This window comes from Bubalus kerabau, chromosome 23 (assembly GCF_029407905.1).
Source record: "Bubalus kerabau isolate K-KA32 ecotype Philippines breed swamp buffalo chromosome 23, PCC_UOA_SB_1v2, whole genome shotgun sequence".
Taxonomy (NCBI): domain Eukaryota; kingdom Metazoa; phylum Chordata; class Mammalia; order Artiodactyla; family Bovidae; genus Bubalus; species Bubalus kerabau.
The window spans coordinates 40,477,520-40,494,321 of NC_073646.1; the positions used below are offsets into that span (position 1 = coordinate 40,477,520).

The 16,802-nt window shown below is 57.1% G+C and overlaps 1 protein-coding gene across 1 annotated transcript in view; it reads right to left on the reverse strand.

Moving 5' to 3' along the window:
• Positions 1-307: 307 nt before the first annotated feature.
• The window catches only part of SDK1 (sidekick cell adhesion molecule 1), a 744,542-nt gene continuing 728,047 nt past the window's right edge, over positions 308-16,802 (reverse strand). The window contains exons 41-45 of the mRNA XM_055561902.1: positions 16,562-16,726; positions 13,937-14,074; positions 11,104-11,224; positions 10,651-10,780; positions 308-1,480 (exon numbers count right to left, since the gene is read on the reverse strand). Coding sequence (XP_055417877.1) covers positions 1,235-1,480; positions 10,651-10,780; positions 11,104-11,224; positions 13,937-14,074; positions 16,562-16,726 — 800 coding nt within the window. The 3' untranslated portion in view covers positions 308-1,234. The remainder of the gene's footprint in view (positions 1,481-10,650; positions 10,781-11,103; positions 11,225-13,936; positions 14,075-16,561; positions 16,727-16,802) is intronic.

Sequence of the window (16,802 nt, forward strand, 5' to 3'; positions counted from 1 at the left end):
ATTCTAGACTGGGACCAGGGCTGGGGCTTGACCACCTGCACCTCCCACTCACTGCACAAAAGCGATGTGATGCGCTGGGGGCGGGGCTATGATGCGCTGGGGGCGGGGCTACAGTTTGGACTCATTTTCAGAGCAGCTCAAGCTACTTCCATTTAGCTAAAAATAAACGAAAACAAAATAATAACAATTAAAGGGAAAAAAAGTTTCCAGAAAACCCGTTAAGGCTAAGAGCTGGCCTGGGGTCGGGGGCGGGATCACAGCGCTGCGCCAAGGAAGGGCACGGCCACCCGCACGGGAGGGCCTGGGGGGCACAAGGCGGGGTGGGGGGAGACTGGGGACCCCATTTTCTCAGAGCCGTTCTGCTTTACTTGGAGACGCCGCGGCTCTTTGTCTTTCCCGCGGACAAAGCTAAACAATGAACAGAAAGGCACTGCAAACAGCTGAGACGCATTCATTTCATGTGGCATATTTTAAAAAAAGATAAAAAGATTTAAAAAATACTCTGGTTAACAATGCACACCTCTTACACAACCAGCGATTCTGCGGCCGCTGTCTCGTTTCCTAGGGGCGGGGCAGGCGGGCCTGTGCTGTGCACTTGGGAGGAGCGAGCTGGGGGTGGGGGGGTGGCGGGGGCAGGAGGTGGCTCCCAGATGGGACGCTTCCCGCTCCTGGATGATGGGCGTTTAAAGAAAGGACCGAAGCGGGAAAGCCCCGAGTATTTCACTCCTGGATGAGCCTTGGCCTCTGCCGCCCTGTTGCCAGGAACTGTGAAGCCGGCTCCTCGCCTGAAGCTGCCGAGGACCAGAGACGGACGCTCAAGGTCGGGAGGCCCCGGGCCCAGGTCAGACACCTGCTCCTCGCGCCGGGAGCCCCCGGTGGGCGCTGGTTCTCAGGCAGGAGGTAGAGCAGAGAGAGAAGAGGCCTGGAAGACCCCCGCCCCCTCCCCCCAGCCTTCCCGGGCCGCACGATGGAGAAGCCAGGCCCCCAGGGCTCAGGCCTTCCCAGGTCGGGGTGCCGAGCCCTTGCACCCGGCGAAACACACCTTCTCGTAAAAAGAAAAGAAAATCAAAGAAACCTGCTTCCTGCAGCGATGTTACAAAAAGCCAGTTAAAAAAACGTTCCTAATTGAAATCGTGTTCACAGGGGGTGAAATCAACCATCAGCGTCAGATCCTCTCAACCCAGCTCGAGCCCAGTTCCAGGAAGTGATTGTCTCGACCCGGCCGCCGCTCAGCTCACACGAAGGACGAGAAGCCGGTGAGCGGAGTCCGGGCGCCGCGGGCCGCGGGCGCGAACACGGCGCTCTGCGTGGTGACCACCGCGCGCGGGGCCGGCCCGGCCTCCGCCCCCGCCACCGCCTCGTACCTGTGCGGAGCCGCGCCCGCGCGCCGCTTCCATGAGTTGTAGTAGGTGGGGTCGCTCAGGTAGTGGTTGACGAACGAATGCTGGGGTGGCGCGTCCTCGGACTCGGAGTCGGTGACCTGTGGGCGGACGGACGGACGGAGCAGGCTCAGCCAGGCGGCCAGGGACAGGGGAGGCCCGGGGCTCAAGGAGCGCGTGGAAGGGGGCTGGCGTGGGAGGGTATGTGGGTGGTCTTGAAGGAGCGGCCACGGAGAATGGGGGGTGTCGAGGAGGGAGGGGGCCACGGGGGAGTGGGAGGGCCACACGGGGAGTGGGGGCCACGGGGGGTTGGGGCCATGGGGGTGGGGCCACAGGGTGGGGAGGGCCTCACGGGGGTGGCGGGGTGGGGGAAGGACACGGGGGTGGGGGAGGGCCACACGGGGGGTGTGGGAGGGCCACACGGGGGTTGGGGGAGGGACATGGGCGTGGGGCTGGCCGTGGGCAGCAGGGCTGAGCGGAGAGGAGTGACCGTCTAAGGTGGGTGGCGCTTCTCACCTGTTTCTCCCTTTCCTCTCCCCCCACCACCTGGGCGTGGACCACCCCAGGGCCCACCTCCACAAGACCACGGAGAGCTCAGCGTGTCCACGGGGGTCAAGCTGGGCAGCGGGAGCCAGCTCTTTCCTCCCAGAGGCTCTGCTCCCCTGCCCGTCCCTGTGCCTGAGCCGGTCCCAGGACATGAATCCACTGCACTCTGGCTTCAGGAGAGTCTGCACTCCAACCCCTCCCAGGACAGGTCTACACACCATCTCCTCTCTCAGGACAGGTCTACACTCCATCCCCTACCAGGACAGGTCTGCACACCATCTCCTCTCTCAGGACATGTCTACACCCCATCCCCTCCCAGGATAGCTCTACACTCCATTCCCTACAAGGACAGGTCTACACACCATCTCTCTCAGGACAGGTCTACACTCCATTGCCTCCCAGGACAGGTCTACACTCCAACCCCTCCCAAGACAGGTCTGCACTCCATCCCCTCCCACAACAGGTCTACACTCCATCCCCTCCCAGGACAGGTCTACACTCCATTGCCTCCCAGGACAGGTCTACACTCCATCTCCTCCCGCAACAGGTCTACCCTCCATCTCAAGGACCAGTCTATACTCCATCCCCTCTCAGGACAGGTCTATACTCCATCTCCTTCCAAGGACAGGTCTATACTCCAACCCCTCCAAGGACAGCTCTACACTCCATCTCCTTCCAAGGACTGGTCTACACTCCATCCCCTCCCAGATCAGGTTTACACAGCCCCCAGGGGATGCTCTGTGTTCTGTGGAGAATGCTGCAGTGCCCGGGAGTGTGGAAGGCCCAGGCGCTGCAGACTGCCCAAGACTATGGCACAGGCCCCCAGACCGAGGGTCTGATGGTGAGCTCAGTCAGGGTGAGGAGATGGTGTCCTCCGTGGGACACATGCCACATCCATGCCGACCTCCGTGGGGAGGTTTCCGAGAACAGAGGCCCTAATTGAGTGTGGTGTCTGCTGTCCAATGTCCTGGGGCCCTTCCCTCTGCAGCGCGGAGGGACCTGACCCCTCACCTCGGGGTCCCAGAGCAGCCGGTGGAGGAGGCGGGTGGCTCATGGAGGTTCAAGGTCAGTGAGCCAATGGGAACCCGCCCTAGGAGTTTTCCCGCTGCTCCTGGAAGAGCTGAGTGCTTCCCTGGGGGATGGGGCCGCAGGCCCACCAGGTGGCCTCCAAAGCCGCTGCTAAGTCGCTTCAGTCGTGTCCGACTCTGTACGACCCCATAGACGGCAGCCCACCAGGCTCCCCGGTCCCTGGGATTCTCCAGGCAAGAATGCTGGAGTGGGTTGCCATTTCCTTCGCTGGGACAGAACAAAACCATGGCACAGAATGGAGAGGGGAGACTCAGAGCTGTTCCTTCAGCTTCTCGCTGTTCCTCTAGGGAGAGGGCGAGCACGCCCGCCCCATCTCGGGACACATGGGGGCATGGTGAAGGCCTCGGGGCTCCTGTTCAGGTCTCGCTTTCGCTTCCACGAGAAAGCACAGGATTAAAATGCTATTCCTTGTCCTGCTGCCTGCTCTGTTTATTGTTGATATGACATTATTATTTTTTAATGAGGATGTATTTTAGTGAGTTAGAATTATTGACAGAAAGGAAACGCTGCGGGGTCTTTTTTTTTTCAAGTTTCCTGTGTGATATGAAGTAGCCATGTGAGTCCGTTTCCCAGGAAACCGAGGAAGGCCAGCCTGTGATTGGATGAGCCTGCAGACCCGACCATGAGTTTCTAAAGGCGCGTGGATGCCTGACAAGCAGCTAACAGAGATAATCCCAGGACTTCTGGTGCTGTGCTGGCAAGATGAAAGACTCCAATATTATTAGAGGATTAATTAAGTGAGAGGGGGCTGGTCTAAGTTGGCTGAAGCCAGAGAGACCTTGAAACCTGTTTCTGTGGATTTTGAAAATAATTTTTAAGATGTGATTTGAACAGTAGCCCTGATATAATTTGTAAGCAGCTGGGCGATAAAATGGAGAGATAGCCCCTTATTTCTAAGTGGAGAAACATCAAGAGCCACAGCGTGTGTCCTTCGAGGCTGATGTTCTAATTCAGAGCCACTCTGATCAGCCAGGTTCTCCTGCACCTGTGAGCCAGTTCTCAGAATTGTCACTCGAGTAACATTTCTGAAAACGGTTAAAAAACACCCCAGGGAGAAAATGACAGCATCACAATTTTTTTTTCTTTCAGTGAAGTATTAGCTTTGCAGAAGAGCTTTTCCGGCAGAGAGCTCACAGGGTTTTTGGCTCTGGAGGAGAGGGTGGGCAGTAAGGGTGGGCAGGGGACCCCTTACCTGGCTCGTCAACCAACTACCAATACAAAAAATACTTCCAGAATGGCCAGAAGGAGCAGCAGGTCTTCCCCACAGTAGAACAGTGACTCAACGGGGGGGGGGGGGGGGGGGATCAAATTATCAACAATCATTTAGAGTCCCTGGAAATGGTGCCAAGGGCATATAGCAAATGGGGCAAGATTTATTGCAGAAAATCTAAAATCACTAAGAACAGCAAGAGTCTGAGCCGCTTGAACTCTGACCTGCTCCCCCACCCCCAGCTGGGGTGACGGAAGCTCTACTTGGGGAGGGGGAGGCACACGTGGCCAAGAAGCCAGGGCCCCTCCCCTAGGACTCCAGGAATTTGGTTTGACCTGGGGGAGGAAGCCATGGGCATCTCCCAGCCAGCTGCTTGTCCCCAGCTCCACGATGCAGAGGTATTCCTGGAGGTGTGGTCAGAGAACTGAGCTCCCCTCCTCATCGGGGCTGCTGGGAGGCTGGCCAGCGTGCACCAGGTTGGCAGGCTGCCTCGCCCTCGTGGCTGGTGGAAGGAGCTCCATGCAGGGGGGCCGGGGCGCGGCCAGAAACCCAGGGGCGTCCACCCCCACCCAGCGCCTCACTGGTCACCATGAAGAAGGGGGCCACTGTCCCCACCCCAGCTTTGGTGCTGTGACACAGAGGTCCTCATGGCGGGACAGTCAGCCCTTCCGAACAAAGAGCTCCCAGCTCTGCTTCACGGGAGTTGCTTTATTTGGACCATGGCATGCCTCAGGGCAGGTGTCCCTGGTGGCTCGGATGGTAAAGAATCTGCCTGCAGTGCAGGAGACCCAGGTTCAGTCCCTGGGTCAGGGAAGTCCCCTGGAGAAGGGCATGGCTACCCACTCCAGTATTCTTGCCTGGAGAATCCCATGGACAGAGGAGCTGAACATGGACATGACTGAGTGACTTAACACTTTCACTTTTCACGCCTCAGGGCATTGCTGGAAACTGTGGAGGCCTCAGGGGTGAGAAATGAAGAGCTAAGTCCTTGATAGCAGCAAGTGGAGCAATAAATGCGCCAGAGGTTTAACGGGAGGACCAGGCAAAGAGACAGCTGACGGGAGCCCTCTCGGGCTTAGAGAAGAATTCAGAGATTAACAACGTCCTGCTGCTGCCTGGGCTGTGATTGGATCCAACTGTGGAGTAATTTATACCCTGGAGCCTCGTCGAAAATAAGAGCTGCCAGGGAGAGGAGGTTAACAGCTGGGTGTGATACCGGCTGTGGTGGGCCTTCCCGAACCTTAGTGGGGAGGTCAGAACAAGAGACAAGGGGATGCCTAGTGCAGATCTCAGTCGTCCCTGGTTGTCATGGAAACCACAGCCTGCCCAAGGCCACACCTCGGAGGGGTGATGTCAGAGCGGACACGTTGCTGAGGACGTGGCTTCCCTAACTAGTCCAGACGAGTCACTGAACAAATAAGCCAACAACAATGATAACAGATAGAGGGGGTTGAATATGGGTATTCAAAGTGAATACAAGATACTATTTAAAATATGTTCTTGTTTTCAAAAAACAGCAAAGTGTGATACACACACGGGAAAAAAAGCAGGCAGCCTCTATGGAGCCTCAGATATTGGCAGGCAAAGAATTTAAAAGTAGCTATTATAATATGTTCAAAGAACTGAAGGAAACCATGTTTAAAGAATTAAGTATGCTGGCACTATCACAGCAAGAGCAGAATATCAATGGAGAGAGAAATGACTTAAAAGGACCGAAGGGGACGCTCTGGAGTTGAAAAGTACCATAACCAAATGCAAAATCCACCGGGGCTCAACAGTAGATCTGAGCTGACAGAGGAAGGACTCAGTGCACTTGAAGATAGACTGAGAGACTGCTCGCCATGGTCCGTCGCTCAGTCACGTCTGGCTCTAGTCCAAGTGACCCTTTGGACTGTAGCCCACCAGGCTCCTCTGTCCATGGGATTTTTCAGGCAAGAATATTGGGGTGGGTCATGCAACTTGAAAAACAAAGAGAAAAGAATGAAAAAAAAAAAAATAAACACAAACCAGAACACCCAATAAACGTGACAAAGCTGAGTGTAGCAGCATGTGTGTAACGAGAACACCAGGGTGAGAAGAGAAGGAAAGCAGCAGAAAGATTATTGAGAGTCACAATGACTTAAAACTCCCCAAATCTGGTAAAAAAAAAATCAAGCAAACAAAAAAAACAACTGCATACTTAACAAGCTCAATACACCACAAGATAAACGGAACAAGAGCCACACCCAGACACATCACAGTTACAGCTAAAATTCTGAAAGACAGAGGCAAAAGAAACTCTTGAAATGGAAAGGAGAAAAAATGACTCATCCAGCCCAAGGGAATTCGAATTATGCTAACAGCTGACTTCTGGTCAGAAAAACTGGAGGACAGGAGGCAATGGGCAGGTGTTGAAAGAAAACTGTCAGTCATGAATCTTTTATTTGGCAAAACTGTTTTCATAAATGAAGATGAAATAGGACATTCTGAGATGAAAACAGAAAAATTCATTGCTAGCAGACCTGCCTTATAAGAAATACTAATGGAAGATGGTCAGGTTGAAGGCCAGTGACACCAGAGAGCAAATCAAATCCACACACACACACAAAAGCAGCAACAAGATCATCACATAGGGAATTATAAAAGGCAGTGTAAGGACCTAGTCTCCTTTCTTCTCTTATCTGATTTAAAAAGCAGTTTCCTAAAGCATTAGGTACATAATTACATCGTTGGGACCATGATATGTAGAAATGTAACAATTATAGTGGGACAAAAAGGTGGGGAGAAGTGAAGAGAACCAAAAGTCACCACAAAAGGGCCAATATGATCGACTCGACTCCTTGTTCACCTTTCTCCTCTCAACTTCTTTAAAAGATACCGAATTCTGTACAGGTAGAGAGACGCATCCTTGGGTCTGTCACGAATATGGACACGTATACTAATAAGCACAAATGGGGAGCAGAGAATAGATTTATACAAGAATAAAGTTTCTATATGTCACTGAGATTTAGAATAAATCTAAAGCACATACTAATACAAGGGCAATCACTACAAAAAACAACTGAAAAAATATAGTAAAAGCAAAACAAGGGAATGAAAATATCCACCAGATATACACTAGAAAGTAGGCGCTTAACAGCAGCAGCAGAATGACGGTGAAGGAAAAACAGAAACAGATACGAGACTGATGGACGGCAAGCAGCAGGACGGCAGGCGTAAACTCTCGAGTCAGCAGCAACCACACTAACTGTGAATGGATCAAACACTCTGGTGAGCAGGAGGCACTGGCAGGATGAATGAGACAGCATGATCCAACTGTATGCTGTCAACAAGAGACACATTTCAGATCCAAGGCTTCAAACAAGTTGAGAGTGAAGTGATGGAAATGATATGCCGTGTGCACAGGAACCAAAAGAGAGCTGGAGCGACTGTGCTGATGTCAGGCCAAACAGACTCAGACAAAAACTGTTATAGAGACCAAGAGGGACACGCTATACCGAAAAAAAGTCTGTCCACCATGAAGACACCACAGTTATAGACAGACACGCATCTGCAAACAGAGCCCCCAGGTACAGGAAATTAAAGCTGCCGGAAACGGAGAGAGAAATAGAGAATGTTAACAGTAACTGTTGGAGACCTCAGTACGTTAACAGATGGCAGAAAGATCGAGAGCGTGGAAGGCGTGAACAGCACGATAAATCAACCGGACGTGGCAGACACACACGGAACTCTCCACACAGCAACAGTCGAGCAACACGGCCTTTTCAAGGGGGTTCTTGCAGCACAGGCCAGATGCTGCCCCGCAAGACAAGACTCAATAAATATAAGAGGGCTGGAGGGCTGGAGATATACAAAGTATGTTCTTTGACCACAGCGGGATAAAATTAAAAACCATTAACAGTAGAAAATTTGGGAAGCTCATAAATGTGAGGAAACTAAAAACACACACCTAAGTAGCCTATGCGGTGAAGACGTGAACTGTGCAGTGAGTGAATGACATCTCAGTCTGGTTAAGAGACCAGACTAGTTCAAAGGAAAGGCTCCCATCGGAGCTGGCACTTCCAAGACCCCATGAATCTGCCTACAACTCTCCCAGGTTGTGAGGTTCAAAGCTGGGCCCCAGCAAGACAACAGAGCACAGAATTCTGGGGGAAATGATGGGCCTCACTGCATCTACCCGAGAACTCAGGAGCAGACAGGGAGCCCAGGAACGCGAGTTCTTAGCCTGGACTCCCGGAGCCGTCACAGGAGGTGCCCGCCCACCACAGGCTTTGGGGGGCCTGGAACCCCAGGTTCAAGGTGACACGCCTTGGTGGAGACGGCGTCCGCACTTTTGATCAACTTTCTAGAACCAGAAAGTGTTAGGACCCGCAAAGCATCTGTGGGAATCCCGGAAGGAGCCTCTTCCTCCAGGCACCGGGCATGCCACGGCCCGCCCTCACTTGGCCACGCGTCCCGGGCTAGGAGAACTCGGCTGGCCTGGCGGGAGGGACGGAAGGGAGCCCGCCGCCTGGGTCTGCATCCAGGTCCACCCAGGAGTGCGTGTCTGGGGAAGACGCTCAAAACCCCGGCAAGCCTCAGCTCTCCCATCTGTTACGTGAGGATCCGAACAGCCTCCTTGCAGGATTTAGTGTGCATTTCCCATCCCTCTCGCTCCTACCCTCACCCGCTCCCTTCTTCCCTTCTTGCTGCCTCCTTCCCCGTGTCTGTGTGTGCATGAGTGCATACGTGTATGCATACGTGCATGTACAGGCCTAGTGCCTGCAGGCATTTAATGATCCTCCATACGAATCAGCTGGATCTGACTCGCAAAACGCCGTGTGTGGGAGAACAGACAGGCTGAATGGCCCGCGTTTAACCCATTCGGAGCATGCTTTTATGAACAAATAGTCCAGAATCCATGAATTCCCAGTCCTGGCAGTGCTGGGAATGGCCTCTGTGGCCCGGGTGTTGGGGGGGAGAAGAGGGGAAGGGCGGCGGTCAGCGGGCCCTGGAAGATGAGGGTGGGGTGCATGTGTGGGGTGGCCTCGGCCTTAGGGGTGTCCTGGGCACAAGGACGAGAACCGCCTGCCTCCAGGCCCGGCTGAGGAAGCACTCAGCACTCGGCCCAAGTGGAGTTGGAAAGCCCGCGAGGCAGCACAGGGTCGCTGTGAGCATCGTTCACGACGCTCTGAGAGCCCAGGAAGGTGGGGGCGGGCGCCGCCTCTGACCGCTGACCCGGGGAGCGCTGGACGGCAGCCCACCCCTTCCCGACGCGCCGTCTTTAGGACGAGTGGCTGGAAAAGGCCGCGGCCTCCTCCTCAGGAAGCTGGGCTCAGCGTTCTCGCTTTTCCCTCCACAGACAGCCCCTCGCGCGGACACAGCGCTCCTCCTGCACGCCCGCAGGGCGGCTTGCCGCTTCCAGGAGCCCACGGCTGCGGCGCAGACGGGCAGCTGGCGCCCGCGTCCACGGAGCATGGAGGCCGAGCGGCCCGGCCACCGGGCCCCCTGCTTGCGGGCTGGCCCGTGTGGGCTCCTACACAAACCACAGTTTGAAAGAAGCCGTTTAATTGAGCCTGAGGGCGCAATCAGTCCTAAACTCAGGTCAAAATGAAGGTGAGACTTATTTTAGATTAAATATTGATTTAGAGTATGAATGCCAAGCGGTGGGGCGGGCCTGCGTGTCTGGCAAACAGCTTGGCGAATTCGTCCCTGTCGCGGCGTCTCTGAAACCCCGCAGTCAGGACTGGGCGCCCAGCTCCCTAACTGCGTCCGCCGGTTCGCTCCTGTGAGATGTGCTCGTGGGGAAGGGGCTTCCCCGGGGAAGTGGGGCTCCTCACGGCGCCCCCACGGCTCCCTCCGGAATGTCCCCTCCCAACACAGGGACCTCGCCCAGGACGGGCCCAGCCCCGCAGTCAGTGCCCAGGCACCAAGATGTGTGGGGCGGGGTCCTGGGGGTCACGGCTGGAGGCCGATACTCCTCGGAGGCGGGGTCTCCCTGGTCCCGGGGCTCCCGCCCCGCTCCGGTGACCCCGGTAACTGACCCAGCGGTGCTGTGACCGAAGCCCGCGCTGGCGCACAGGAGGCTGGCGGGAGGGGAAACCCCTGTCTGGGGTGGGCGGGGGTCCAGGTTCTACCAGTCGGGTGGGCTTGGGCCCCCGTTACCCCTCGGGGGTCCAGAGGCCACCACGTTCCCGGTGACCTTCAGGTCGGCCAGGTCTCTTTCTGAGCGCAGGGCGCAGCAAGGAGGTTTGCGAACCCAAAGTCCACTCTGGACCAGGGACTGATCGGGGAGATGGCCTCGCGCACCAGAGACGAGCGTGGACCCTCCCCGTCCGGGAAGGGGCGCCCTCTGTCCCGGCTCTGCCTGCCCCAAGCCTGTGTATCTGTGGAGACGCGGCTGAGACCAGGGCAGGGCCCCAGGGAGACGGGAGGGGCCGCAGCCCGCAGCGGGGCGCGGGCACCCACCTCGGACTCCGTGGCGTCGCCCGGCTTCTCCTGGAGGGCCCCGCTCTCAGTCAGCGCGGCGCCGTTGTACTTGTTGCAGAGGTCCTCGTCGGAGTAGTGCAGCCCGCCGGGGCTCGGCCGGGGCGGGGACCTGGGGGCGGCACACCAGTCAGCCCCGCCTCCTGGCCCGCCCCCTGGCCTCATCGCGGCTGCGTCGAGAGGAAAGCCATGCACAGCCTCTGGCACCGTTTCGGTACCACGCAAACAGTTCCCAGGACGCCCGCAGCTTCCAGTGACGCCCGGAGGGGCCGGAGGTCCCCCAAGACCAGGTCCCTACACCTGAGACCTGCCTCTTTATCTCTAGAAGCGTCCTTAAACCACCCCTAGCACCCGCCCTCCTGCCCTGGGATTCGGGGGGACTCGCGGGTGTGGGCCTGGCCGGCGTGGGCCCTGGGGTGGGTGCTGCATCCCTACCTGGTCCCATTCTTCTTTGAGAAGGTGTTCTTGACGTTGAGGTGGCGGCTGTTTAGCTCCAAGGCTGCAAACCCTCCGTTGTCCAGGGTCACGGACTCCTCCATGTTGGAGATGCTCTTACCTACAGATGGGCAGAGACGGAGCAGACGCGTCAGGAAATGGACGTCTGGGGCCCAGCCCCGAGCCTCGTGGAGCAGGGCGGGCCGACCAGGGTGCTCCGGACCGCCTGCTGGAGGAGCCCCAGGCCTGGTGACCCGAGTCAGCCCCCCCGGGCAGGCGGAGTCAGGCAGGGGTGTAAGGCTACACGTCAACCGTGGAGCAAAACGATATTAGCATTTTGGTGTTTCTTTTCCTTGATGCCAAAATCAAGTTGTTTATTTTTTTTTATCAGTGTCTTATTAAAGAATAGTCAGAGTGCATGAACTTTTTACACCATTGAGGATATTCAATACATTTCACAATAAAGGCTCATAGTCAGAACAAGGAAGTAAGTGGAGGGTAAACATATAAGGGGAGGGCTCGAGGGTGCAGGGTCTTTTTCCTGCAGTGACGAACATGCTCCAGAACCAACTGTGGTGATGGTCACACATGTCTGTGAACGTCTGTAACTAAAAATCACTAAAAAATGAGTCCATCAGTACATGTCAAAGCAGATTCTACAATCTGCTAGCCGAGCAAAGCTGTAAGTCCAGGGGAACTGCAGAGCCCCCGACGGCCCCTGCCTTGCTCGGCATGAGAGTCGGTCCTCACCGCTGTCCCCCTGCCCAGGCTGGCCTCCCCTGCCCTTCCCATCTCCCCCTGCCCCTGCCCAGGGAGCCCCTTCCCCCCACCCCCTCCTTCAGATCACAGCTCGGGTGGTGAGACTGGAGAGGACGTTCCGGAGCCCTGAGGTCTCCTCCCTGCGTCGTTTCTCCATGCGGTGCCCGTCACCACCTCTCCGTTTTGTCCTGAGAGCTGGCTGGCTGGCTTCCTGCGGTCCTGCCTGCCTCCCCTGCTAGGCTGTGAGCTCTCGGAGGCACAAACCCAGGGATGCTCACACAACCTTGTTCTTGGTGACGTCCCAGCCCCCGGGACACTGCCCGAGCACACACCAGGGGCTTCACGTGTGTTTTGTTGAATTCACCAGCATTTCCGATCCCAAGGATCCTGTCTGCCGGGGACCCCACAGCCCTCCGCTCGCCTCGGTGTTCTGCTTGTGTGCAACGGGGAAAGCCAGCAGCACACACGCAGCAGCAGATGGAGGAGGAAGTCGCCTGCGCGCCGGGGTTGGGTTGATGGGAGGTGAGCAGGTGAATATTATACTCAGAGAGGAAGTCTGATCTTGTACAAGAGTGTGTCGTCCAGGAGGGGCGGAACGAGGCTGCAGCACAGTGGTTTGGGCTCTGCGTGTCTCCTGGGCGGGCAGGGAGACATTCTGGTGGACTTTTTTTTTTTCTTTTTTTCTGGGCATTAATGATGATGTTAAGTGAACGCTCCAGGGTGAGGCTGAGGATTGGAAGCTGCAGGTCAGATTGGACTATGCGGTCTGCTTCCCAGATGGAGAGGGAGAAGAGGGAAGGCAGGGCGACTTTCTCTGCACCAGACGTGGGATTCTGGGATTCTGTAATAGCATTAACTCGGGAAAATGACATGCCATTCATACACTGTAAATCCCGCAGGAATCAAATCTGATTTACGAACACTTGTTAGAAGTGAATTTACACAGAAAAAAATAAATCCTTTCTTGGAGGGATGAATGGCTCCACGTTACAGAAGCAAACGGCAGGCACTTTAGGGCCTCCTGGTTTTATTAATCCTCTTGGTGCAGGGACCGCAGTGCTGGGGGCTGCAGTCGGGGCATCTGAGGGCCCCTTTCACAGAGGACCATTTCCAGCACCCTGGAAGGTTCCCTCCCTGTTTATACTTCTGCACTAAGAACACCCACCATCCTGCCTTCTAGAAACATCCATTCATTAGGCTGCCCCTGACCTTCCTGTAAAGCAAGCCACGCTGTCTGTGCCCTTCCATGGCCGGCTCTGCCCACGTTCATTTGTCCATGTTTCTAGCGATGGCGACTCTCTCGGCTGTGGACACTCACTGGGCACTTGCTCCACGCCAGGCCCAGCCGTGCTGGGAAAACGGGGCCCAGGCTGCAGAGGGCTCAGAGCCGGGGTGCGGGCCCAGGCAGCACTCGCCCCATCGTGAGAAGGGCTGGACCACAGACCCGACTAACCGTCCTGAGTGGCACCGAGGCAACTGAGCCGCGCCCCACTCGCTGTTCTTGTGATACTGAAGGGGCCATTTCTCATCTCTTGAACACTTTCCACTTTTTTTTTTGAAGGTCCTAGCAGTGTTTACATATTGCATCCATGTGTTTAAATTTACCAGTTAAAGTTAGCACACCTTTAAATCTCTGGGTGGAAAGAGATATGAGATAAAAACAGCAATCAGTGAGTGCTCAGTTGCTTAGTCATGTCCGACTCTTTGTGACCCCATGGACTGTAGCCCACCAGGCTCCTCGGACCATGGGATTCTCCCAGCAAGAATACTGGAGTGGGTTGCCATTTCCTTCTCCCACTTTCCACATTTTAATCATACTAAAAACCACTCCTGCGTTTGAGCAGCTGCAGAAATGGGAACAGACTCTCAGGGGCAGAAGGACAAGGGACACGTGGCCTGCGTGAGGGCAGAGCCGGCCAGACGCCGGTGCCCAGAGCCCCGGTTTCCTGCCTCCAGAGGGAAGTGTGCCCGTCTTAGGGACTGAAATGCGGCGTGGCGTGGGCACCCCGGACCCAGGAGGCAGAAGCCCGACGCTTCGGCCCCAGGCCCCTGGGGGAGGCGGGGGCATCCCCACCTGGGCCGCAGTGGCGGTACTTCTTGCTCTGGCCGTGCAGCAGCAGCGGGAACACCACCAGCAGGATGACCAGCAGGCTGGAGAGCGCCGTCACCAGGAGGAACCACCACTGCTCATAGAAGGGCGTCTCCACCTGAGCTGCAGGGCGACAGGCGCTCGGTTACATGGACAGAAACGCTGACCCCGCCGTGACCGGGCTGGGGGGCCCCTGCCTGGTCTGGGTTGTCCTGGGTGGATCCACCGGTTTCCCGGAGAAGAGGCTCTGGGTCCACTGTCTCTCGGGCCTGGGGTCCCCTCGCCCCCGCCCCCAGCCCAGGCCTTGGCCAGCGAGCTTACATTCTCCCAGTTTCATCTGTTGTCTGGGTTACAGGGAGGGAGGGACAGAAGTGCCCGGCCTTGCTTGTCTCTCCCAGTATGGGGGCTTTCTCCCCAGACACCCGCAAACCCCCTGGCCGCCCCTGTTCCCGCTGCCACCACCTGGTCTCACCGCCTCCGCCTGCCAGCAGAACCCCCGCTGAATCCTTGATATCGCAGGGAGTTCTCGGGTGGAAAGTTGGCCCCTCCTGCAAGTGCTGCGCCCACAAGCCTGGGTGCGCTCAGTCTAACCTGGGAGCCCCAGGACCGACCCCTCTGGGCCGAGAGCTGGACGCACCCACACCCGCCCAGGAACCTCTGCTCACACGCTGCGGCTGGGGGGCCTGTCTGCTACCTGTCGGCCTCCTCCGCCACACCAGGGCTCCCCACCCACGGAAGCTGGGGCTGTGTTCTATGTATTTTGTGCCCCCAGCGAAACTGAGAGTTACTTTGAAGGAAGATTGTCTTCTTCCTCATGTTTTATTCTGTTTACTAAGGAGAGAGAGATGGGAGTTGCTCTTTGCCAGATGCCGGATGGCCCTGGGGTCCCCTCGTGCCTTCCACCTGCTTCCCTGTTGGGGGCATCGGATGTGCAGGACAGGACGGGAGCCCCAAGGTCTGCCGCCCAGAAGCAGAAACCCACCAGAAGGGTCTCAGCGGACAGATGTGAAGCGTGTGCGCCCTGCGAGCAAGCGGAAGTCCTCTCTGGCTACTGCCACAGCCCAGGGAGGGAGCCCTGGCAGGCGGCAGCGCTTTAGATCCGACACACATGAGCTGGATTTCAGAGGAATGTGTGAGCCATGGTGCCCACAGCCCCGAGGACCTGGAGCCGTGTTCTTACGCAGGAACCAGCCTCTGCCGTCCCCTCTGCATGTGCGCAATTGCAAGCCCTGTGCATTTGGAACTGCTTTTTGTAATTTCTTATACGTGGTCAAGGGAGGCAAACCCTGAATTGCTGAACCGAGTGACGGGCTTCCTTATTCCATTCTCTCTACTTTGGGGTGTGTTTACAAGTTTCTTCATAAAGACGAAGTAGAAGAGGTAGATTTGATCTTTCTGCCTATTTTTCATTAAACAAGTGAGTGGTGCACAGGTTGTCCCTCTCACCAAGCGCCCCTGGAATTCACGGTGCTCCCAGACCAGGAGGCGCGGGGCCCGGGTGCCCATGGATGCTCCCCTCCCTCCAGGCCCACTCAAGGAAAGGATGAAGGATGTTTCCAATTTAAACAAGTGCAGTCAGCAGCTTAAACAGATGTGACTACGGGGATGGGGAACATATTTGTCTTGATTGGAAGGAAGGCTCGTGGTTTCTGGCCCAGAATCGGCCTGTGACCTCCAAACGTCTCTGCAGCCAGCTCCCTTCTCAAGTCGGCTCCAGGTGGTCGGCCTGCAGCCACCCCCACCTCTAGAGCCTGGCTTGCAATCTCAGTGGCGTGGAAGGACCACCTTGGAGCTAGAAAATCATCAGGCCCAGACCCGTGACCCCCGTGACGCAACTGCTGTCCGGGGTGCGGCCCTGAACAACTGTTTTCTAAGTGTTCCCGAGGGTGGCCCCTAAGGTGCAGCTGGGGTGGAGGCCTGCTCCTCACCTGTGCCCGGGGCCCCAGGAGCGTGTCCAGGCCGTGTAACCAGCCTGCCCCCCAGCCGGTCCCCCCACTGCTCCCCCCAGCCTCGTGCAGGCTCTCCTTTCCCTGCGGCCATCCCCCTGCACCCTTCAGGACCCAGGCCCAGGGCCATCACTTCCTCCCAGCGGTTACACCCCTCGTCACGTTACCGGTGAAGACGGGGCCTGTTGGCACCGACACTTGAGCTCCAGGTAAAGGAGCCTGGCCGCCCCCTCCATGTCTGTGCTACCCCCATGGCTGAGCCGGGGCTGATGCTGGAGCTGGCAGCCCTCAGCCTCCAATCTCAGGCACCGCATGCACCGGGCCCCTCGGCCGGCATCCCTCAAGGACGCCTGGGCTGACACAACCGCGTGTCCAGGGCTCGCGCTCTCCCCGATGGTGTCTGGGGAGGGGCAGGTTGGTGCAATCTTGCTTTTCAACTTTCGGCTCAACAGTAAGGACGCATCCCCTAACAGAGGGTCTCGGGCTGCACTTTGCAGGGGATGCCTTCTCCCCTGGGGGGACCCTGCCCAGCTCAAGCTGAGGCCCTGGCCCTGACGGAGGGCGAGAGGAGCTCAGTGAGGCCAGGACGTCTCCTCCAGGGATGGCTGTGCTCGGGGCCCATGCCGCCCGCCCACCCCCCAGGGTCCCCGGGCGGGGCTCCTACCTGACACGGCAGCGGAGGGGCTGCTGGGCTCCCCGTAGCCCGCCTGGTTCACGGCCACCACCCGGAACTCGTAGGTCACTCCTTGCCTGAGCTGGTCCAGGCTGACGGTGTAGGCCGTGGCGCCCTGCGGAATGTCCTTGGCAAACATGTCCCACAGGCCTTCGTCTGCGGGGCAGCAAGAATGGAGTTCAGGGTGCCCATCTCCCACATGGAGGCCCGGCGGGTGGACGCTGCCCACCTT